At 38.3% G+C, this 24818-nt stretch overlaps 2 protein-coding genes across 2 annotated transcripts; both read left to right on the top strand.

The window, feature by feature from the left end:
- Nucleotides 1-10305: 10305 nt before the first annotated feature.
- On the top strand, nucleotides 10306-10698 carry LOC129251292 (uncharacterized). Its single transcript, XM_054890655.1, has one exon. It carries the CDS (start codon nucleotides 10306-10308, stop codon nucleotides 10696-10698), a length of 393 nt encoding a protein of 130 aa, XP_054746630.1.
- A 681-nt stretch (nucleotides 10699-11379) lies between these two features.
- On the top strand, nucleotides 11380-12444 carry LOC129251291 (uncharacterized). Its single transcript, XM_054890654.1, has one exon. It carries the CDS (start codon nucleotides 11380-11382, stop codon nucleotides 12442-12444), a length of 1065 nt encoding a protein of 354 aa, XP_054746629.1.
- The last annotated feature ends 12374 nt before the right edge of the window (nucleotides 12445-24818 follow it).

Raw genomic sequence — 24818 nt, 5'->3', positions numbered from 1 at the left:
AAGCTAAATTTTTTCTTAACTAGCTTTATTAAGGTTAAACCGGGATCTGATATTTATTGTGGTGTTTGATTGGTTTGGGTGATTGGGAAGACAATGCTGCCGAAAAGGCAGGATTCTACTTGCCAATTACTTTGTGGAGTAAAGCTATAATTAAAGCAGGTAAACCTATAATTAAATTAACATGAGTAAATGTATTATTGTAAGTGGCTTAGTGAGCCATCTTTCAGAAGAATTAACCCTGACCGACTAATACATTTAAAGAGCTTATTGCCTCTGCTGTTGCTTTTGGGATATCCCCAACGGCTTCAAAGCAACCTCGAGAATACTTTCCTGATAATATTTCGCATTTACCTTGACGCCAGGCTGAAACGATGAAAACGATGGAGATCCCCCATCTGCGGTTTCAGCGACCCAAACCATTACCTGTGGCGCGTGCTGCCCCCTGGTGGCCAATCGATGACTCAAATTCTCGTATGAATGGTCGGTGAAATAAACACTATCGTTTTGGGAGTTTACGAATGTTCGGAAATTGACCACTTTCTACCAAGCGAAGCAACTCCTTCGCTCTCTCAACTCTGACTTGTTAGTGCTTTGGTGTGAGATTATGCGTCTTTTGGATCTTGTAAAGCTTGACTTTAAGATAATTTTTCAGTATGCGGCGGATGCTTCGGTCAGATATTTTCAGTTCTTTCGCCATTTGATTGGCACTTAGTCGGGGATTTCGTTCAAGTCGCTTCTTCACTTTTTGAACCATTTCATGTAACATTGCAGTCTTTTGATGATCACCTCCATAACGATTCGCGATGCTGCCGGTATCATTTTAACGAGTAATGGTGCGAAAAACAAAAACTTTATTTACTTAAATTGCTCGAGCTCACGAACTATCGGTGGTTGCAATAACATCTAGTGCAATAACACTATTACGTTTGAAATCCATAGCTGATTTTCTTTTTTCTCGTTTACTCTCGGCAAAATTGTTCCACGCGCTTGTAAACAATACTCTGGATTGTCATTTAGTCGACTAACTGACAGCTGATGCCCGTGCATCAGTTGCGCGAACGGTCTGAAGTTGGTAAGACTTCGAGTGCCGGACCCTGTATATCACAGAGTTAGTGGTGTGGTTAATTATTTTATGCTGTATGGATTTATATATAAGTATAAGAATAGCAGATCCTCCAAGTGAGTTGCTGGAGTTTGTCGATGTATAGATATTGTAATTAATATGCGTTGGAATTGGTATCGAGCTTTGGATGTGTGTTTCTTGTAGGGTAATTATGTGTGGTTTGTTTGGCATAAGTAATATCTATAGAAACACACTTTTATAATAGCGGTCACCCCTCGGCAGGCAATGGCAAACCTCCGAGTGTATTTCTGCCATGAAAAAGCTCCTCATAAAAATATCTGTCGTTTCGAGTCGGCTTGAAACTGTATGTCCCGCCATTTGTGGAACAACATCAACATGCACACCAAAAATAGGAGGAGGAGCTCGGTCAAACACCCAAAAAGGGTGTACGCGAAGGTTGAATTAGTTTTAAAGGTTTTTTTTCGAAGATTTGGGGCTTTATTGTGAAAAAACGGTACAAAATATTTTATTCGAAGTATTGGCCATCGCTAGGTACAACTTTCGCCCATCTTTCGGGCAATTTCCGGATGCCGTTTCTCCAAAATTCTGGCCACTGCTTGGCTATCCATGACTCAACCCATATTTTGGTAGCCTCGTACGAGGAGAACCGCTGGTCCGCCAAATCGAGACTCATATGCCGGAACAAATGATAATCGGAGGTAGCTATGTCTGGACTATACGGCGGGTGGGGTAACACTTCCCAGCCAAGCGTTCCAAGGTATTTTTTGACAGGTTGAGCAACATGCGGCCGAGCGTTGTCATGTTGCAAAATAACCTTGTCGTGCCTTTTTACCGTTTCCGGCCGTTTTTCTTTCAATGCCCGGCTTAAACGCATCAATTGCAATCGATAACGATCCCCGTGATTGTTTCGCCCGGTTGGAGCAGCTCAAAATATACGACGCCGACCTGATCCCACCAAATGCAGAGCATGATTTTCTTGCCGTGAATATTCTGCTTGGCCGTCGACGTTGATGCGTGGCCGGGCAAACCCCATGATTTTTTGCGTTTTGGGTTATCGTAGTGGATCCATTTTTCGTCGCCAGTCACCACCCGATGCAAAAAACCCTTCCGATTTTGTCGCTCGATCAGCAATTCGCACGTAAAAAATCGCCGTTCGACGTCGCGCAGCTTCAACTCGTACGGGACCCAATGTCCTTGCTTTTGGATCATTCCCATCGCTTTTAGACGCTTGCAAACGGTTGATTTATCAACGCCCAATGATTCAGCAAGCTCTTCTTGGGTTTGGCACGAGTCCTCGTTTACCAATTCCCCCAATTCCGCGTCCTCGAACTTTTTGGGCTGGCCAAGACGCTCCTTGTCTTCGGTGTGAAAATCACCACTTTTGAATCGTCGAAACCAGTACTCACATGTTGAAATCGACGAAGTATGGTCCTGCAGCAATTCACGGGCTTGGACTGTATTTTTTTTCAAATTGAAGCAGAAAAGCAAAGCTTCCCGCAAATTGCGTTTCGACGGCACAAAAGTTGACATACTCGGAGCACGAAAACACTGCGTTGTTTATACTTCAGCGAAATGACAGATACTGATAAACAAAGCCTAGGGATGAAACTTTGTCATGAATATATATTCAGTATTGCCAACGCGATAAAGTGGTAAATAGCGCCATCTGTGTGTCACCTTTAAAACTAATTCAACCTCCCAATATATATATATAATATCTATAGTTCGTTGTAGTTGATTTTGTATCCTCGTAAATTCCATTGTTATTATTGTGTTATATATCAGTGGAATAAGCTTTTGTTTTGAATTAACTAAATAAAGATTAAATACGTCTTCGTTTAAGGTGTAAGTAAATTAAAAGAAAGTTTGTACAAGTTGTTCTAGCTTTACGACCATTCGAGTAATTATAATTATAATAATTATTTAATACTATTCGAGTAATTTTGATGTGTTTTTTGGTAGAAGTTTTATCTTCTGTTTTGATATAGATGTGGATACTAGGCTGTCATCTGTGTCGGATTTTCTCATTACGTCTGAGTATGATTTTTCTTTCCGTAAGGGTTTTCCAATAAGAGGTGTTATTTTGATATTCAAAGAAAAATCATATTTTTATATAATTGATCGAATGTTTATTTCATTATAAAAAGGAAGGTATGCCGTTAATAGTGTAAAATAACATCAGGCAAATGACCACCACGGAGGATGGTTCCATGTGTAGAAGTCCACGCAAGTTGGGAAAGTTACTGATCGCCATTCACTTGGGAATGGCCAGGACGATTCTTCTGCATATGGTTGAAGCAGCTCATAACGGCCGGGATTAGCCCACGTATCCTCTGGGTTGCTTCCGAACACCCGTTCGGGAGTGACCTAACGTGAGAAGGCGAAACATTCCAGGATAGCTGGTTGTGCGTTGGGTTTGGGACCCGCCACTTAAAGAGAGACTTCGTCGCCAAGTGCTGTCGTTCACTCCGGTGGACGAGCGTCTCGCAACAATCCGCATCAAAGCCCGTTTTTTTAACATATCGCTAATTTGCGCCCACGCCCCGACAGAAGAGAAGGACGGTGCGACCAAAGATTCCTTCTATGAGCGCTTGGTACGTTCCTATGAGCGCTGCCCGCGCCACGACATAAAAATCGTGCTTGGCGACTTCAACGCCAGGGTGGGCAAGGAGGGAATGCTTGGTCCCACAGTCGGAAAATTCAGCCTGCCCAACGAAACATCCGGTAAAGGACAGAGGCTGATCGACTTCGCCGGGGCCCGAAACATGGTAGTCTTCACCAAGCCACCTGGCTGTCTCCTGATCGAAAAACACGAAACCAGATCGATCATGTTGTGATAGATGGAAGACACGCTTCTAGTGTATTAGATGTACGTACGATCCGAGGACCCAACATCGACTCGGATCACTACCTTGTTGCAGCCAAACTCCGCATACGCCTCTGTGCAGCAAAAAACGTACATCTAACTACGCAAAGAATGTTCGACATCGAAAAGCTGCAATCACAATAGACAGCCAGAAGATTTGACACTCGACTCTCACTCCTGCTCTCAGAGAGTGCTGCCCAACAAACCGGCATGCACGAGCAATGGAGCAACATTTCTCGTTCTCTACGTACCGCCGCCGAAGAAGAAATCGGATACCGGTGAGCCCGAAAAAACAGTTGGTACAACGAGGAATGTCATGCTGCCGCAGAAAGAAAGGATGCCGCCTAAAGAGCCACGCTGCGATCGGGCGCAACGCGAGCCATGTGGGATCGCTACAGAGAGCTGAAAAAGGAAGAGAGACGTATTATCCGATAGAAGAAACGAGAGGCCGAAATACGTGAGTGCGAGGAGCTTGAAATGCTGGCCAATAGGAACAACGCCCGAAAATTCTACCAGAAAGTTCGGCGGCTTACAGAAGGTTTTAAGACCGGGACGTTTTCCTGTAATAACAAAGACGGCGAACTGATCTTAAATCATGGAGGGAACACTTCTCGAACCTGTTAAACCGTGACAGCTGTGCATGTCACCGAGAATGTGAAGATCCCGATAGCCCAATCGTTGACGACGGAATTGTCATTCCGCTACCCAAATCATGACGAGGTGAGAATAGCGATAACGCGTCTAAAGAACAACAACGCCGACGTACTGCTGGCTGAGCTATTCAAACATGGTGGCGAGGAGGTGGTAAGGTGCATGCATGAGCTTCTATGCAAAATATGGTCGGATAAATGCATGCCTGCCGATTGTACCGTGCTCTACCCAATCCATATGAAGGGCGATCCTGCAATTTGTGCCAATTACCGCGGGATTAGTCTTCTAAATATCGCCTATAAAGTTCTAGCGAGCGTATTGTGTGAAAGGCTGAAGCCCACCGTCAACCAATTGATCGGACCTTATCAGTGTGGCTTCAGACCTGGAAGGTCTACCATCCACCAAATATTCATAATACGCCAAATCTTGGAGAAGACCCATGAAAGGAGAATTGACACACACCATCTTTTCGTCGACTTCAAAGCTGCATTCGACAGTACAGAAAGGAACTACCTGTATGCCGCGATGTCTGAATTTGGTATCCCCGCAAAACTAATACGGCTATGAAAGATGACGTTACTTAACACCAGCAGCGCCGTCAGAATTGGGAATGACCTCTCCGAGCCGCTTAATACCAAACGAGGTTTCAGACAGGGTGACTCCCTGTCGTGTTACTTCTTTAACCTGATGTTGGAGAGGATCGTACGAGCCGCTGAACCTAATCGCTCAGGCACAATATTTTATAAGAGCGTACAATTGTTGGCGTATGCCGATGATATTAACATCATCGGCCTTAACAACCGCGCTGTTAGTTCTGCCTTCTCCAAACTGGATAAGGAGGCAAAGCGAATGGGTCTGGTGGTGAACGAGGACAAAACGAGGAGGTACTTCGTCTTCAAACAAACAGTCGACGCACTCGCGTATCGGCACCCACGTCACTGTTGAGAGTTATAGTTTTGAGGTTGTAAAAGACTTCGTGTATTTAGGATTCAGCATTAACACCGATAACAATGTCAGCCTTGAAATTCAACGCAGAATCTCTCTTGCCAACAAGTGCTACTTTGGACTAAGTAGGCAACTGAGCAGTAAAGTCCTCTCTCGACGAACAAAACTAACACTCTACAAGGCTTTCGTCATGCCCGTCCTAACGTATGGTGCAGAAGCGTGGACTATGACAACATACGATGAAGCGACGCTTGGAGTATTTGAGAGAAAGATTCTGCGTAAGATTTTTGGACCTTTGCAGCGGCTAATATGGAACGATGAGCTGTATGAGCTTTACCACGACATGGACATAGCGCGGCGAATAAAGATCCAGCTGTAACGTTGGCTGGGTATTGTTGTCCGAATGGATAGAAACGCTCCGGCTCTGAAAGTATTCGATGCGGTACCAGCTGGTGGTAGTAGAGGAAGAGGAAGGCCTCCTCTGCGTTGGAAAGATCAGGTGGAGAAGGACTTGGCTTCACTTGGTGTGTCCAACTGGCACCGGTTATTTATTTATTTATCTATTTAGGAGTCTAAAACATAATCAGGGTTTTACAGACTACTTTGAACTAGTGTAAGCTTAAATTAATACAAATGCTTAAATTAATATATTAAAGAAAAGAGCTTAGGAACTCATACAATTCATTCTTTGACATCGAAAAGTCAAGCGGAATAGAGCTCGAGATCTCATTGAATTCTCTTAAAGTGCGGGCAAGAGGGGCATTACGTGCATAATTCGTGTTAAGTAATTTAAGGTGAAAGGGGTAAGTGATTCGGAGAGATCTAGTAGGAATATGAAAAGGTATATTGCTTAATAAGGATGAACAATCAATATCACCTTTAATTAAACTGAAAACAAAAGACAGCGAGAGTATAGATCTTCTATTTTCTAGCGATTTTAAGTTAATTAACACCAAACGGGAGCTATATGAAGGGATGGGATGTGAGTATTTTATCGACCTGAGAGCAAACTTAAGGAACACCTTCTGTACACGTTCAAGTTTCTCAATTGCAAATTGGTGGCAAGGCCTCCAGATAAATGTTGCATACTCTTAGCACGAGAAAGAAACGACTGGCGCGCTTTGTTAAACTCGGCCAAAATCGCGTAAGCGGTTATGGCGCCAATTAACAAGAAGAAATGACCACGCTTACAGGGCAATATACTTTTCATGAAATTTTCCATAACCGGTTTGTAAAGTGGCTACTCTGTGTCCTCGATAGCCTCACGAATTCCATCTTTGAAGTCTTGCATCGACCCTGGGTTGTTTGCGTAGACCTTCTCTTTCACATACCCCAAAGTCACAAGGTGATAAATCAAAAGATCTCGCTGGTCAATTGTGATCGCAAACTTTTCCCGTAAAAGATCAATGGTCTCGTTGCTTGAGTGGCACGTAACGCCGTCTTGTTGAAAATAAACGTTGTCCATATCAATACCATCCACTTCCGGCCATAAAAAATCGTTAATCATCTCTCGATAGCGATAGATAACACCTGTTATTGGAAAACCCTTTATATCACATAGAAATTTTGTCACAATAAATAGTGAGAATCGAAGTCAACGTGATAGCAAGCAGTCAAAGCAGCGAAACCTTTCACCAGCAAGCAAGGCATTGGGTAAGTAATAAGATAGAGTCACAATCACTAATTTTTGGTAAACGGGCATATGGAAGGGCAAAGGGCGAACCGTTGTAACAAGTTCGAGACGCGGGAAACGATGTTTTTGCTCGTATACACAAACAGAAATCGACACGAAGTACATGCGAATGCGGCGATTTGTCTTTTCCTAAGCACTAAGCAAGCGTACGGTAAACGTGTGTGCATACATATATTCGTGCATACATTTGTATGTGCACACTAATGTATCATACGAGTATTTGATGCTATGGCAAAATTTTGATTTACCAATTTGTGATTTTTGTAGAATTTTTATATAAAATATTTTATTTAAGCCACCAGCATTAATATTCTATCATACTTTGTAACTCTATGTAAAATAAGCTTATAATCAAATATCGGTACATCTTTCTGCACTAAATACTTAACTTACTTACTTAAGTATACTTTTCTTATGTGGTTTCAGTAGTTTAGATTTAAGTGCAGGAATTATTATTATAAATTATTTAAATAATTGTGACACAATAAAGCAGATAATTTTATATCTACCATACATTACCATACATTTGAACGTTATAAGATCAGTTGAAGGAGTTACAGGATTTTATATATCAAGAGATCAAAGATTTGACTTATAGACAGACATACATGTGCATCCATATTTGAATTTATCTATGAAGTTTAATAAAATACATATGTATGTAAAGGGTGTTTTCAAGAGGAAATAAAACGAATATAATTTAATGTTATGGCCAAGAATTTAGCTTTATTATAAAGATAAGGGTTTGCCATTATGTTTTAAAAATGATTTCGGGCAAGTGGCCGCCGTGGCTCGCTCGAATAAATTCCAGCCGAGAGGCCCCGTCTCTTCCAAGACGTCAATCGTCTCGGGCTTATCTGCGTAGACAAGCGACTTCACATAGCCCCACAAGAAATAGTCCAGCGGTGTTATATCGCACGATCTTGGAGGCCACGCCACAGGTCCACGGCGCGAGATAATGCGCTGTATGGCATGTAGCGCCGTCTTGTTGGAACCAAAGGCCGTCCACATCAACATCGTCCAATTCAGGCACGAAAAAGTCATTAATCATGGCTCTATAGCGCTCTCCATTGACTGTTACATTATGGCCGGCTTCATTTTTAAAGAAATATGGACCAATGATTCCCTCTGCCCATAGAGCACACCAAACAGTGACTTTTTGAGGATGTAACGGCGTCTCAGCAATGGCTTGTGGATTATGTTCACTCCAAATGCGACAATTTTGCTTATTAACATACCCATTCAACCAAAAGTGAGCTTCAGCGCTGAACAAAAACCATTATTTTCGAACCGCGCGAGCCGAACCATTATTTTCGTAATAAATTTGCACGATTTGCAAACGTTGTTCAGGTGTAAGTCTATTCATTATGAAATGACAAACCAAACTGAGCATAAATCAAGTGACAGCTGTCAAAAAGACCATCTACGAAAAAAGTAGTGCCAACTTGAAAACCTAACCTCTAAAAAAAACACCCTTTATAAGCCCTTTATTATTTACTTAATGGAAATTGCCGTCCCACAGTTGAAAATATTGTACTTACAAAAACAAAATACCTTCAGAGGCCCAGAAGGAGCATTCTAAAATGTTCTCTAATACAACAAACACTATTTCATTCATAAACGCAAGCGCATACTCGTATTTCTCAAAGCAAGGTTCGATCACTCATAAAACGAGCCCACCACATCTTCGCCACATTCACCTGCCTGAGTTGTCCATAAGCCTATTTTTCTTGAGGAAGGCAAACATATTTGGTGCACCGTCAATTTTTGTCGTGGCAAGTGCCGGCATTTTCGTATGTACATACATATGTTTTCATATCCAGGTTTAATCAAATTTCATAACTTTCACCATTTCGCGTTTTTGTCCTTAGATATGTATAGAAATCATCATTCTTATGGGAACGTAGAAAAAAACGCACATACAAAATAGCATACATCATTCCCTGCGACAATATTTCTCTATCCCCAATCCATACATATATACAATACATATTCATATGTACGAACGTATACATATATAGTATTGCTAACTTCGCAATATAGAATTGTTCCGAATTTTGGCGAGTGCGTGCCGGTGCATATATTGTATATGTATGCCGACTTTTATGCACTGACACACTTCAAGAACCGTTTTCATTTTACAAAAACCACAGGCTAAAGCAGCGAACTTTAATCTCAAAACATGAGTAAACCAAAGTCTCTCTCCAAGTAGGGAGATGATGGACTTAAAGTATTTAATGTACTTGACCACCTTGGAAAGCTAAAAAGTACAACATATTCAATAATTTTTTTTTCATGTTCTGTATAATATATTAAAATAAATTTTTTTTTTTAATTTTTATTTAGAGTTTATATAATACAAAAAAAAAATTGATTTATTAAAATTTCTTTTTTTAACATATATCCAGGAGGCGCCAAAGTCGAGGCCTGAAGAAAATCATGTCTTGCGGCGGACAGTTAATCTTAGAAATGGTAATTCTAAAACAAAAGAGAGAAACAAAATTTTCAAAAGGAAGGTTCCTTGCGTGAGAATTTACCACAAACTGACAAAAAAAAAATAATAAAAAAATGGCGGATGTTTGAAAAAAAGTTAAGAAAACACCCCTGTTTTTCACAATGTTATGCTTAAAAAGCAATACTTTATTAACTTTTTTTTTGCAAAATGTGGTAAATTGGCATACAAAACATCTTAACAAATAAAACAAGACCAAAATCATTAAAATCGGCTAAGCAGTTTCGGAGATAAAGTGTCCGCCATTCGAAAAAAAGTAATTTCTGGAAAAACGCGTTTAAAGTTAAAACTTGCTATTTTCTTTCCGCTGAGTCAGCAAGTAATGAGTACAGGATGCGCCTGCACATTTTAGAATTAGAATTTTAGAATTTTAGAATTCGAATTTAAAAAAACAGTTTCAGGTGATGATTTTTAAAAGTATAAGGATTGAAAAAATGTAAAAAAAAAAATTTAATTTTTTGAAACTTATAAGGTGGTCAAGTACCTTAAAGCGTCAGAGAACTGTTGCAAAAACCAGCATAGTTCGCATAAAAACGGGTCTACTTGAAAAGACCATGTCGCTAGATCCAATCGAATTGGAGTGCCGACTCGACATATTGAACTCCCACAGCGAAAACCTCATGAAATGTCATTCGAAAATTGAGGAAATCGACGAAGAAGATATTGCCAGTGGAGAGTTAGAGGACTTAATTGTAGAAACAAAGTCCATTATAAAGTCCATTCTGGCGAGAAATAAATCGCCAATTGCCGAAACATCTTTTATTGAACCTCACAGCTCGCAACTACCAAAAATGACGTTACCTAAATTCAAAGGAGAATATTCCGAATTTAAAAACTTTATGAGTCTGTTTGAGAGTTTCGTGCACAATGATCCCACAATCCCGGATATTGAAAAATTTAATCATTTAGTATCATGTCTATCCGGTAATCAGTATCACGCCTATTAGGCACAGTGAAGTCCTTCCAAATGTCAGAAGAAAATTATCCAAAGGCGTTGTCAAGTTTGAGAGTTTTGTGACAATAAAGTTTTATGACAATAAATGCCTGATATTTTTTAATACAGTGTCTAAACTTTTTGAATTGTCAAAAATCCAAAGGCCTGCTGCGTCTTCTCTGCGACCAATGACTGATACAGTGTCTGCAGTGTATGACTCGCTTTTATCGCTGGGTGACGATAAGCTTATTTCAAATGCAATGTTGATTCACATAGTCATATCGAAGGTTGATCCCATCAAAGTGCGAGGAGCAACTTGACTATGATAAGCTGCCGCTTTGGGCTGAGTGTGAAGCAATGCTAAATAAGAGATACCAGCATTTATCAGCTGAAGAAGCTTCCCCCTTCCAACAAAGGCCAAACAATGAAGAGACGCGGCAGAAAACAAAAAATCAACAACTGCGACACTCAAGGATAACATTTATTGTGACAAATTCCAAACTGCCGACTTGCCTTCACTGTGGTTCTAAGGACCATTATTTAAAAGCTTGCCCAAAATTCCAAGCTTACTGCACTTAAAAGATTTGAATTTGCAAAATCTATTTCCCTGTGCATAAACTGCCTGCGCAAGGGACATACGGTCTCAAAGTGCAAAGCAGATCGCTGTGGTGTATGCAACCGTTCGCATCACACCATGCTGCATCAATATCCGATCTCCTTTGAGACCGAGCCGCAACCTTCGACGTCCCAGGCCATGCATATTAGCAGCCTGCCTGACCGAGTCATGTTAGCTACAGCCGTAGTTAATGTAAACGCCAGCTCCGGTGTTAAGGTGCAAGCGCGAGCTCTACTTGACTCCGGTTATCAAGTCAACTTTATGACCGAAGAGCTTATGCAGAAATTGCGAATCCGAAAAGAAAAATTCGCTCTAAATATAGTTGGAATTGGCAATTCAAATAAAAGGGTCCAAGGTAAACTAAAAACCTATATAAAATCGAGGATCAACAATTTTGAGTTTTCGGCGGACTTTTGGGTAATGCGTTCGATATCAGTCAATCATCCAGATCGGACTGTAAACACAAATGGCTGGAAAATCCCACAAAATATTGAACTAGCTGACCCAAGTTTCTACAAATGTCAGAAAATAGACATACTTTTAGGAGCTGAAATATTCTTTGATCTGTTATCGGTGGGTCAGATCAGAACCAGCCCAAGGCAGCCAACGTTGCAAAAAACTGTGTTAGGCTGGATAATTTCAGGCAAGTATGCCACAAATAATAGGTCCAGTGCCCAAGTAAGTAGTACAGTATGTCAATTTGATACTACAATCCGAAAATTCTGGGAATTGGAAGAAATACCTACACAAGTAAATTCCACACGACTGACTCCAGAGCAGGCAAAATGTGAGGAATTTTTTTCGAAAACCACACAGGTTTTACCATGTGGAAGGCTTCAAGTCAGACTGCCTTTCAAAACCGACCGTGAATCACTCGGTCATTCGTATGAAACCGCAGCTCGGCGGTTTCAGGCGCTGGAGAGAAGGACGCTGAAAGATCCAGTACTTCGTAAAATGTACCTGGACTTCATGCAAGAGTATCTCGAATTGCGGTATATGAGTCCAACAAATAATCGACTCCCGAGTGAGCCACACTATTTCATTCCGCACCAGTGTGTGTTAAGACCGCAGAGCACAACTACCAAGTTGCGCGTAGTTTTTGATGCTTCGAGTCGCACATCAACACAAGTTGCGTTGAGTTGAAACCTTGTCGGACCGATCGTTCAAGAGGAGCTTTTTTCGACCCTCCTTCGCTTCCGATTGCACTAATATGCCATGACTGCCGACATCACGAAGATGTATCGTCAAATATTGGTGCACGAAGACGGCAGGAACTTCCAGCTCATAGTGTGGAGACAGGATCCATCGGAGCATTTGCAAATTTTTCGATTAAACACCGTAACATACGGCACAGCGCCTGCACCATTTCTCGCCACGCGGTGTCTGCAAATGCTAAGCGACAAAAATAAAACCAATTACCCACTCGGTTCTAAAGTCATTCGGAATGACCTTTACGTCGACGACCTATTAACAGGATCCGACAGTATAGAAATCCTCATCCAGATACAACAGGAAGTAAATACAATTTTAGAATCGGCAGGCCTGAAATTAGCAAAGTGGTTTTCCAATCATACAAGCTCATCGGATAGTGAGAGTCTCCAAAAATTATTGCAGCTCAGCGATACCGACTCCACCAAAACGCTGGGAATCCACTGGCAGCCGATAGATGACATATTTCGCTTCATTCTGGAAGATAATTTTAGCGAGCTGCGAGCAACTAAACGTAATATTTTATCAGTTTCCACTCGCCTCTTTGACCCTCTTGGTTTGTTAGCCCCGCTAGTCACCAAAGCTAAAATCTTATTACAATAGCTTTGGATTCAAAAGCTAGACTAAGATGAGTCGATTCTATTGCAGCTTGAGACTAGCTGGAAAAACTTTAAAGCCAATTTGTTGCAGCTTACATCAATTAGATTTCCTCGGTATGTAAATACCGAGTCGAGTGTCTGCTGCCAAATTCATGGCTTTTCCGACGCTTCAATAAGACTGACAATTTTTCACTGTTTTGTGAAGATATTGTACCTATATTAATTTTTAAAAACACTTTACTTAGGGAAGCGCGAAATTAAATGCATGTGGATTCGAATTCAAAGAAGAACACCGCATACGTCCGATTACAATTCAAAAGGTGACTTTATTTTTCCATGTTCTGTCCTTATATTAGGCCTAAAACTAAGATACAAGAAATAGCGGAAATGAAAGAACAGTATGTGGAGAGTAAGAGAGAGTTTGCAGTTAAGTAAATAGAAATAGGAAGAACGGAAAGTGTAGCTGTAGAAATAGAGTCAATGCTAGGAATTAAATAGAAACAGGTAAAGAAATAGCGACAGCGAGAAACAGTAAAGTATACTATATACTTATAAATAAAAAATTTAAAATAACTTAATATTAAGCTTTAATACATTTTCATTATTTAAATTCAATATTATATTAATTTATTCTATTCTAATTTACATTACATTATTCTATTAGAATAGCTGCCAGAATCTGGCTTAACAAAGAGCGTATGGCTGCTGCGTGTATGTACGTAGCCAATCCGCTAGTGGTACGAAATGCACGCTGCTTACTTCAAAGACTAGAGTAGCTCCGCCGAGGACTAAATCTCTTCCGCGCTTAGAGCTCTCGGCAGCCCATCTTCTTGACAAATTATGGTCAAGAATTTCACCAATGTTGAGTCGACCAACAGAACAAACAATTTTCTTGACAGACTCCGAAACAAATCTGCATTGGATTAAAACCCATCCATCGTCGTTGCAAACTTTCGTCGCAAATAGAGTGTCCGAGATCCAAGAGTGGACCCAGAATGTGTCGTGGCGTCATGTGCCCACAAAAGAAAATCCAGCGGATCAAGTGTCTCGGGGTTGTAACGTGGACGAATTGGGTAATTCAATATGGTTAAGTGGTCCACAGTTCCTCCTAGAAGACCCTGCTAAACGGCCAAAAGATGTAAACTTCAGTCTCTCTCCATTACGTTAACCGCAATCAATGCCACAACAAATCCACTTGAGAGCAAAAAGCAGAATCTGAAATAATACCCACGGCAAAGGTATTACAATTCAACATTTTTAATTTAGCGATGAAATAAATAAATTATCGAAAAATAACGTACTTCCCTCAAGTTTGCAGAAATTAACTCCATTTCTGCATGAACACTCGGAATAATCATTATCGTTTAAATGAATTCGAGTAGGTGGCCGTTTATTAAACGCGCCTATCCCCTATGATGGTAAGTTCTCTTTGCTATTACGCAAAGACTGGCACTTTGTGAAGGCATACATTCGGTTCCTACATTTTCGTAATCACCATGCCGGTCCAAGGGTGTTGGTAGCGCTTCTGCGAGAAAAAATATGGCTGTTAAATGCTCGAAAAGCTGGAGTCGAACTGTAAGAGAATGCATTCACTGTTTTCGTTATAAGCCAAAATTGCAAGGTCAGATCATGGGCAATCTACCCGCCAACGCGACAACGCGACGAACTTTGTGGGAGCAAAGAGGAAGCTGAGGGAGCTCCGGGAAGGATTCAGCATCGCCTTCTTCACCTGGTGGTGCGCACCATAGGCAATGCCCTGTTAACCGCCAAAGAAACCGCAACGCTTCTCGTCGAAGTAGAAGCGGTACTGAAGCCCCGACCACTCGCACCACTCAGCAACGACCCTAACGACGGCGAGGCGCTAACGCCGGCGCATCTACTAATCGGTTGCCCCTTGCGCGCTTTGCCACCGGAGAAGGTACGCGACAACCTCAGCCGCTGCTTAGAGAGATGGCAGCTTGTTTGCTCTTTCAAGCAACAATTTTGGCGCGCGAGTTACGTCAGAGGCAGCCCCGACTTCACCAAAAATAAATATTAATTGGCAAAAATAATAAAAGGTCGATTACCCAACTAAAGTTGTGCAATCGACACATTCTTAGTACTAACAAAAGCCAATGAACTATTTGTCGTTGACAAATTGTAACTAGAGACCTGAAGTAAGCAATAAAGCCAATGAACTATTTGTCGTTGACAAATTGTAACTAGAGACCTAAAGTAAGCAATAAAGCCAATGAACTATTTGTCGTTGACAAATTGTAACTAGAGACCTAAAGTAAGCAATAAAGCCAATGAACTATTTGTCGTTGACAAACTGTAACTAGAAACTTTAAGTAAGCAATAAGCATTTTTAGAAACCAATAATATGTAAAGTAGAATAAGCACTTTTAATTGTCAACAAATATAAATTGCATTTTAAAAGAATTGAAGTCAGTTAGAATAAGAACTTGAAAGAATAAAGAGCTTAAGCTCCAAAAAAATTATAAATTATTATTTTTTTATTATAAGATCCTTAAGGATACTTAACTGGCGCAGTCGACGGTAGGATCTAGCCCCGAAGGATTAGATCGAACGCAAATCCTTTAAAAAAAAAGGACTTTTTAAAAGCAAAAATAGTTCTACAATAAAAAGAACATTCAGCAAATCTAAAATAAAAGTGAAAACAAAACCTACAGAAGAAAAATTATAAAAAAAAAAATTTTTATTTAAACAAATAAAATTTTAATTAAACAACAATGGAAGCAGCAAACTCAACGGAACGAACTCCAAGAAATAGTTCAGCTAACGAATCAGCACCTAATGAGTCACCAATAGCCATATCCGAAGTTTTAAAGGAACCATCGAGGATAAAGGAGTACACAGGAAACAAGAGATATGCATTATCATCATTCATAAGAGAAGTCGAACTTTTCATCCCAATATTTGAAAACACCAGGCTACAAGAATACGTATTTCAACGGTGTATTGTTAACAAAATTCAAGGAGCAGCATTAGACGTCATACGAACACTGGGACCCGATCCATCCTGGCTACAAATCAAAAAGGAGTTAATCGCGAACTTTGGCGTTAGGGAAACTTACTACCAACTATACCATCAAGCCCTTTCAACAAAAAATTACAATGTAAGTCAATATTATTTTAATTTAAGTAATATTTTAAGCAAATTAAATGAAAAATATGAGCAAGACGTAGAAAAACCTAGTGAATTTAATCCAAAAATAAATGAATCTATGATTTTAAAAACTTTTTAAATAACATTCCACCTTACATGTCGAGTATTATACACAGTAGCAATATTCATAATATCAGATTAGCATACCATACCTTAGAAGAAACAGGAATAATAAGACAGAATACCAGCAATAGACATATGGAATACAGAGAATCTAACTCGTCCCCTTAGTATTAAAATAGCCTATAAATTTTTTTATGTTTTGAGAAAATGAATTTCAAACTTTTTGTCGAAAGTAGCTCTCACTCAAATCTCGTTATGTCTGTAAATATTTATTATTTTTTGACTGACGTTTTGACCCACTTTGTGGAACTAGAATTTGACAAAATTTTGACCACATATAAAATCGACGATGGAGAATCCAAAAATTCAATAAAAAAATAATAGCCTATGAGCACATAGGCTATTGTTATACTAAGGGGACGAACTATATAAAACAAAACAGACAAGCAAATAATTTCGGACAGTTCAAAAACACTAATAATTCAATACAGTTCAGACAGATAAATACAAATAACTTAGATCAATTTAGACAGACAAACAGTTCAGGACAATTCCGTCACTCAAACCCATCTAGATTCGAACAACACGGACAGACATCAGGGCGGATGCAAAATCCATTCAGAAAAAATCCTTATAATCATGTAGAACCAATGGACGTTGATCATATCGAAGGAAATTTTCAGTCACAAGTCTCAAAACAAACTTACCGATAGTAGAATTAACCATTCAAAATATTAAAATCAGGTGTTTAATAGATACCGGATCGTCAACCACTTTGTTAAACGAAAACCTACTTCCAGAATATAAACGTAAAAGATTAGATAAGCCCTTACTCTTCAAAACATTAAACGGACAAATTAAAGTAGAATATGAAATAATTACGGATGTTCCAAAAGAATTTAATGACGACAACTTAATGTGTTGGAAGTTGACCAATTTCAAAAATAAACCATTCGATGGCCTCCTAGGACAAAATATTCTTAAAATACTAAAAGTAAACATTAATATGGGTGAGGAACATATTGAAGTAAACGGAAATATAATACAATTTTGCAATACTTGCCCATATGAATATGAAAATATTCATACCTTAGAATGTTCAAGCATTGAAGAAACAATCAATAAACTCTCAAGAGATAGCTTGAACAAAGAAGAAAGTAGGAAATTAGAAACCCTACTCGAAGCAAACAAAGATTTGTTTTTTCAAGAAGGTATGACACTAAGTCATGCTCATGAAGTCCAACACGAAATCATTACAAAAACCAACAATCCTGTATATTCTAAAATATACAGATACCCTCAAGTCCATGAAGAGGAGATCCACAGACAGATAAAGGAGATGCTTCAACAAAATATTATAAAAGAAAGCAGCTCTCCCTACAAAAAAAATGGACTATTCAGAAAAAAAAGTGGCGTATAGTCATAGACTACCGCAAACTTAACGAAATCACAATAGACGACACGTTCCCAATACCCAATATCGAAGGTATATTGGACAAATTGGGGAAATCACAATACTTTACTACCCTTGATTTGGCGAAAGGCTTCCACCAGATCCAAATAAAAAAAAAGGACAGAAAAAAGACGGCATTTTCCACCCCATTAGGCCACTACGAATTTATTCGTCTGCCTTTTGGACTAAAACGCACCATCTACATTCCAACGACTAATAAACTCAGTGCTAAGAGGGCTAATAAACCAAATATGCGTAGTTTACTTAGATGATATCCTTATTTTTAGTACAAGCTTGGAAGAGCATGAAACAAACATTCGAAAAGTATTTGAAAGACTAAGGGAACATAACCTCAAAATCCAGGTAGACAAATGTAAGTTCTTTTCGAAAGAAACAGAATATTTAGGTCATATTCTAACCACAGAAGGCGTCAAACCGAACCCCTCAAAAATAGAAAGTATTCAAACACTAAAGCTCCCTGAGACACAGAAACAAATTAAATCCTTCTTGGGAGCTGCCGGCTATTACCGAAAATTTATAAAGGATTATGCAAAAATAGCACAGGGTATGACAAAGTATTTAAAGAAAAACGCTAAAGTGAATAAAAATGATCCTCAGTACATCGACGCATTCCAAAAACTAAAAAGACTAGTAGTAAACCCACCAATCCTAAAATACCCAGATTATTCAAAAAATTTTAAATTGGTAACTGATGCCAGCGATTATGCGATAGGTGCAGTGCAGGGTGAGCATCCTATTAGCTATGCCAGCAGGACCCTCAACGAGCACGAAAGGAAATATGCTGCGGTCGAAAAAGAACTTTTGGCAATTGTTTGGGCCACAAAGTATTATAGGCCATATATTATATTTACGGAAGGCCTTTTGAACTTTTAACTGATCATCAGCCTTTAGTTTGGCTGCATACTAAACATAAAGGAAAAGATATCAACCCCAGACTACAAAGATGGTTAATGGAACTAGGCGAATATAACATAAACATGAACCACATTAAAGGCAAAGAGAATAAAATTGCAGACTTTTTGAGCCGAATTGATTCTAATACAGGAGAAATCTATGCAGTTAACGACGAGGACAATATGAGTACAACAGCGACAATCCATTCGCAACAAGAAGAACAAAATGACCATTTCCCAATTTTAGATACGGTCGTAAACAGGTTTATGACTCAAATAATATTAGCAGAATACAAAACAAAGGAAATAGAAATTATTCACGGAAAAAGGAAAATTTTTGTCAGTAGGGACGATATCGAGTCAAACTTCATGACCGACATTTTTAGAAGATTCTTAAAAAATGGTAAAGTAATATAGGATTTTTTTCTGAATTATCTGACGAAAATTATAATCAAGTACAACTAAAACTGATTGACCTTTTTGGCAACAGTACAGTAGGTTCTGTTTTTATGCGGTAGATACTTTCCGCAAGAAACAGCATAAAGAAAAAACAGCATAAAAAAAGCTACTAGTTCTATAGTAAAACTATAGATACGTTTCAAATGCTAAAACCGCATAAATCTGAAATAATCGCATAAAAAAGGGCACTAGTCCCATATTATTACTATAGATACGTTCCATAGACCGCATGAATCTGAAATAATTAAATAAAATCGCATAAACAAAATATTGTATCTTTGAAAATTATATCTTTATATATCTTCCATACTTGTAGGGTTAGCATTTCTGATGAAATCTGTGATGAGTTTTTGCTTAGCTGGTTTAGAATCTTGTTTATATGTACAATTCCCCATAGGTCGACATGCATTTTGTAATTCAAAAAAAAACCGCACTATTTCAAAACCGCATAAAAAAAAGCCGCATAAAAACAGAACCTACTGTATACAGTTTTACAGGTGTAGCTATCATGCAAAAGATATGACTAACGAAGATGAGACATATAAACAAATCGCTAAATACCATAAACTTGAAACAGGTCACGGTGGTTTAACAGAAAACTATGAAGGACTAAAAAAGAAGATTTATTTTAAAAATTTGAAAACCTTGGTTCACAAATATATTAACAATTGTGATACTTGTAATAAATCAAAAAACCGAAATTTCATATTACTGAAACTCCATCAGACGTTAATCAAATTATACATCTAGATGTATATACAATTAAGAGACACAGTTTTATAACATTCATAGACAAATTTTCCAAACATGCAATTGCAATATATTTAGAAGATAGAAACAGTACAACAATTGTTGAAAAATTAAGAGAATTCCTATCAGTTAGGAGTAAACCTCTCAAAGTAATCACAGATAACGAATTTAATTCTACCAATGTTAAAGATTTTTTTAGACAAGAAGAAATTGAGGTTAATTTTACTAAGCCTAACAATCACACCGGAAACGCGGATATAGAAAGATTACACAGTACAATTTCAGAAAAATATAGGGGATTAGAATCTAACAATTCTTCACTTTCAACACAAGAACGAATTTTTAAATGTGTGGAATGGTATAACAAATCTATTCACTCTGTAGTTAAAGAAAAACCGATAGATATCGTAGAAGGAAGAGTAGACAAAAGTGTAATAGAACACAGAATAAAAGAGGCAAAACAGCGTATAATTAATAAGAGAAATGAAAACAGGGAAAATTACGAAAGGACAGATGAGGAAGGTTCTGTTAAAAACTACAAAACAATAAGACATAAATACGAGCCTCGTTATCGTAGGTTAAAATTAGCAGGCGTACACCCTACAAATATTAAACGTAGAAATAAATTTTCAGGTCAGATGGACATTAACCGTTATACTAACGATTTTACTACCAATGACAATGGCATCCTTGACAATCCAACCAATTAGCAATTCTGGCTTCGCAGAAATTAAATTAGAAGAAACACAAATAATTTTAAATTATAACAAAATTATTCATATAATTGATATTAAAGAAATAATGGAAATAGTTAATAATTTAGAAACAGAGATAAAACAATTGCACCCTACTAAAAACAAAATACTTCTCGAACATGAGCTAGAAAAAATTAAAGCAAGGGCACAAACTTTACATAACAACAGGAATAAAAGAGGATTATTTAATGCAATAGGCTCAGGATTAAAATGGATTGCAGGAACAATGAATGATGACGACTGAATAGATATTGAGGAACATCTAAAACTGATAGACGAAAATAATCACAAGACAATAAACAACCTAAATAAACATATATACATAAATGACTTTTTTAATCAGACATTACACAGACTTAAATCAACAATAGACGTAGACAGAAAAACTATTTCAGAGCACTTTAATACGATAAGGAAACACAATGACGAAATACTGAATCAGGTAAATCACTTAGACATTTTGCTCAAATTAAAGATTCTATCGGACAATTTAGAACACATTCAAAATAATATAGTTTCCGCGAAAATTAACGTAATGACTATCAACATTTTAACGAACAAAGAAATTAACGATTTTAAAATAGATTTTTATGAACTTCAGTACATGCAACTAGGAGTCGCAAGGTACAAAGAGGACAAGATAATATTTGTCATAAAATTTCCAAAAGATACATTTACTGTTAAGAGATCCCTCATTACACCAATCCCAGACACAAATTTCACGCAGCTAAACTTTAAACCACAAGAAGTTATACACTATAATGGAGAAGTTTATGAATATAAGCAAAACCCTAACATAAAAGAAACAAAAAAATCTAATTTGTGCATTTATAAAAATAATTGTAAGGAAATAAGAGAATACAAAAAAGAAATTATTGAAATAGAACCAGGCTTACTCCTTTTAAAAAATTCAAATGGAAGCATTGTTACAAGTAATTGTGACGAAAGAAATCTTTCAGTTAGCAAATACTATCTATTTACATTTCATGATTGTAAAATAAATATTAATAATGAAACATTTGTTAATTCAGACAAAACGTACAAAGATCATTTTATCATACCATCAAAGAAACATATGGAATTTGATGTTATAGAACCTACATTCGATGAAATAGTTTTAAGTGAAATTGAAAATGTTAAAGAAATAGAGGAATTAAAATATCATAAAAAATATAGCAATAAGTCGATTCTCACCATACTTATAATTATAACTGTACTACTTTTGTTGTTCACAATGGTCATTGGCTATATGGTAAAAATTCAAAGAAAACTAAAAGAAAAAATTCAGGAGAATTTTATTACAAGGGGGGAAGGAGTTACGTCAGAGGTAGCTCCGACTTCACCAAAAATAAATATTAATTGGCAAAAATAATAAAAGGTCGATTACCCAACTAAAGTTGTGCAATCGACACATTCTTAATACTAACAAAAGCCAATGAACTATTTGTCGTTGACAAATTGTAACTAGAGACCTAAAGTAAGCAATAAAGCCAATGAACTATTTGTCGTTGACAAATTGTAACTAGAGACCTAAAGTAAGCAATAAAGCCAATGAACTATTTGTCGTTGACAAACTGTAACTAGAAACTTTAAGTAAGCAATAAGCATTTTTAGAAACCAATAATATGTAAAGTAGAATAAGCACTTTTAATTGTCAACAAATAAAAATTGCATTTTAAAAGAATTGCAGTCAGTTAGAATAAGAACTTAAAAGAATAAAGAGCTTAAGCTCCAAAAAATTATAAATTATTATTTTTTTATAATAAGATCCTTAAGGATACTTAACTTGCGTGGTCGAAGAGCTACCTTCTCGAGCTTCAGCAGCGTCCAACCAGGCCAACTCGTCGTCGTCCACGAAGACAACGTACCACCGCAGTTACTTTTACATTGGTTACTACTGCTAGAGCAAGGCTACGAGTATTGGGTTCCGATGTCATGAGAATGAGTAATATTCGTTCTCTAAAACTGGAGGATATTTACAGATTTGCCAAAGAATCTGGAAAATTCTCATAGGACTAACTATATCTATCTCTGTCTCTATTCTTTCCTATCTCTTTCTCTGATACTTTCCTCCTTCTCTCCTTGACTATCTACCCCCTTTCCAGAGCTTTAAATACAATGGGCTCTTTAGCCTGAGTGTTTTAGGAGCCATCAAATGTCCTGGTGCTCCTTGGCTCGACCCTTTTCAAATTCAAATTCAAATTCATGCATGTGCTACTGGGACAATGCATCGGCAACAAGATTATTCTTCCCGGAGAAAATTTCTTAACAAATGCTCCCCAACGGTTTGTATGCGAATTCTTATCCGAAACAGCAAAAGTTAAGGATTGATGGTCCATATAAATGTTCAAATGCCTTACCCCACACAAATAATTTCGAAATTTTTGAAGAGTCCACACAATTGCTAAAAGTTCATCTTCGGCAGATGATAACGTTCTCGAAATAATGGTACTTGGTCTACCACTCTGCGATAACACTGCCTCAATAGCATGTGCTGATGCATCTATTCTAAGGTCAAAAGATTAATTATGATCGTGACACAGGAGAAGCACATCCTCTGAGGATAAAATCCTTTCACTTTCTCAAAAGACAACAATGCGTCGTTGTCCAATTTAATTTTAACATTTCTTGATTGATTAGCCCGAATGTGATGTCTTGTAAATGTCTTCAGCAGATCCAGTTTAGACTTTTAATTATTTTGCAAAATTTGTGCCACTAGCGGATTGGGTACGTATAACCACGCAGTAACCTTGCGCTCCTCTTGAAATGTCGGCAGCTGACTCTGGTAGCTGGCACTCGACTTTGTATTGACATACCGAGGAATGCTTATTGTTGGACACACACAATCCGAAGAGCCAACATCGTTTCGGAGCATTACTTTGTCGCAGGGCAGGTTCGCACAGACCTATGTGTGGTAAAAAGAGACGCGCCAACTCACGCAGCGAAAGCTAACCATCGGTAAGCTGCGGTTACAAAAGATAGGCAGGAACTTCGCAGCTCAGTGGCACCGCCTATCATGGCATACGGTGTCTTAGTCTGGTGTCCAACACTTGAGAAATGAGCAACAGTAAAACGCAGTGGGTACTGGGTCGAATAACCGCAACCATTCCCGGAGCGGACGGAAAAATTCGCGTCGCAGGCATTGCTACTAGATCGGGTGAAGTACGACGCCCTATCCACAAACTCGCCGTGCTACCGGTGGACAACAAAAATTGAAGGCTGTTGGATTCCTTCAAGGTGGCCGCTGTCAAGCCACATTCTGACAAATTACTTTAATATCATATAATAAAATAATCTAAAATTGAATTTAATAAATAAAAAGTAATAATAAATTAATAAATGTAAATGAATAAAACAAAATATATAATATAAATATGAAAATGTAAATGAATAAAATAAAATATGTAAATGTAAATTATATTTAAGCTTAATATTAAGTTATTTTCTATTTAGATTTTCTATTTGGACTCTATTCTACAGCTATACTCTCCGTTCTTCCTATTTCTATTTACTTAACTACGCGTGTTTTTAAAAAATTAATTTATCTTCAGAAATCACTGAAGATTTCTAACTTTTCCTGGCTAGTGCTTGTGCGTACTATAAAGTGCTATCCATTCCGGTGTCGGATTTATTGGTATTGCCTTGTTGCTGCGGTCCTGAAATCGCTGCGTTTGTGCGGGTGATAAACGCTCGTAGTAGTGCGCGTTGTTGCAACGTTTCGTGTTCGGCGTTTACCTAGTCCAGTCGACCCTTCTCCGTTTTTTGTAAATTTTGTCTACTTGTATTCTCTGCAAGTGTTGTAATTTATTTATTTATATCAACGCTTCCAGTGTTTTAGATGTACGTACGATCCGAGGACCCAACATCGACTCGGATCATTACCTTGTTGCAGCTAAACTACGCATACGCCTCTGTGCAGCGAAAAGCATACATCTAACTACGCAAAGAATGTTCGATATCGAAAAGCTGCAATCACAATAGACAGCCAGAAGATTCGCCACTCGGCTCTCACTCCTGCTATCAGAGTACTGCCCAACAAACCGGCATGCATGAGAAATGGAGCAACATTTCTCGTTCTCTACGTACCGCCGCCGAAGAAGAACTCGGATTCCGGCGAACCCGAAAAAACAGTTGATACGACGAGGA

Source organism: Anastrepha obliqua, unplaced genomic scaffold (genome assembly GCF_027943255.1).
Source record: "Anastrepha obliqua isolate idAnaObli1 unplaced genomic scaffold, idAnaObli1_1.0 ptg000012l, whole genome shotgun sequence".
Taxonomy (NCBI): domain Eukaryota; kingdom Metazoa; phylum Arthropoda; class Insecta; order Diptera; family Tephritidae; genus Anastrepha; species Anastrepha obliqua.
The sequence above is the reverse complement of the archived record's forward strand: the minus strand, read 5'-3'. Positions and strand labels throughout refer to the sequence as shown.

What these genes read in the sequence shown, in the direction of transcription:
- LOC129251292 (XM_054890655.1), top strand. Translation starts at nt 10,306, where the DNA reads ATGTCGCTAGATCCAATCGAATTGGAGTGCCGACTCGACATATTGAAC.
- LOC129251291 (XM_054890654.1), top strand. Translation starts at nt 11,380, where the DNA reads ATGCTGCATCAATATCCGATCTCCTTTGAGACCGAGCCGCAACCTTCG.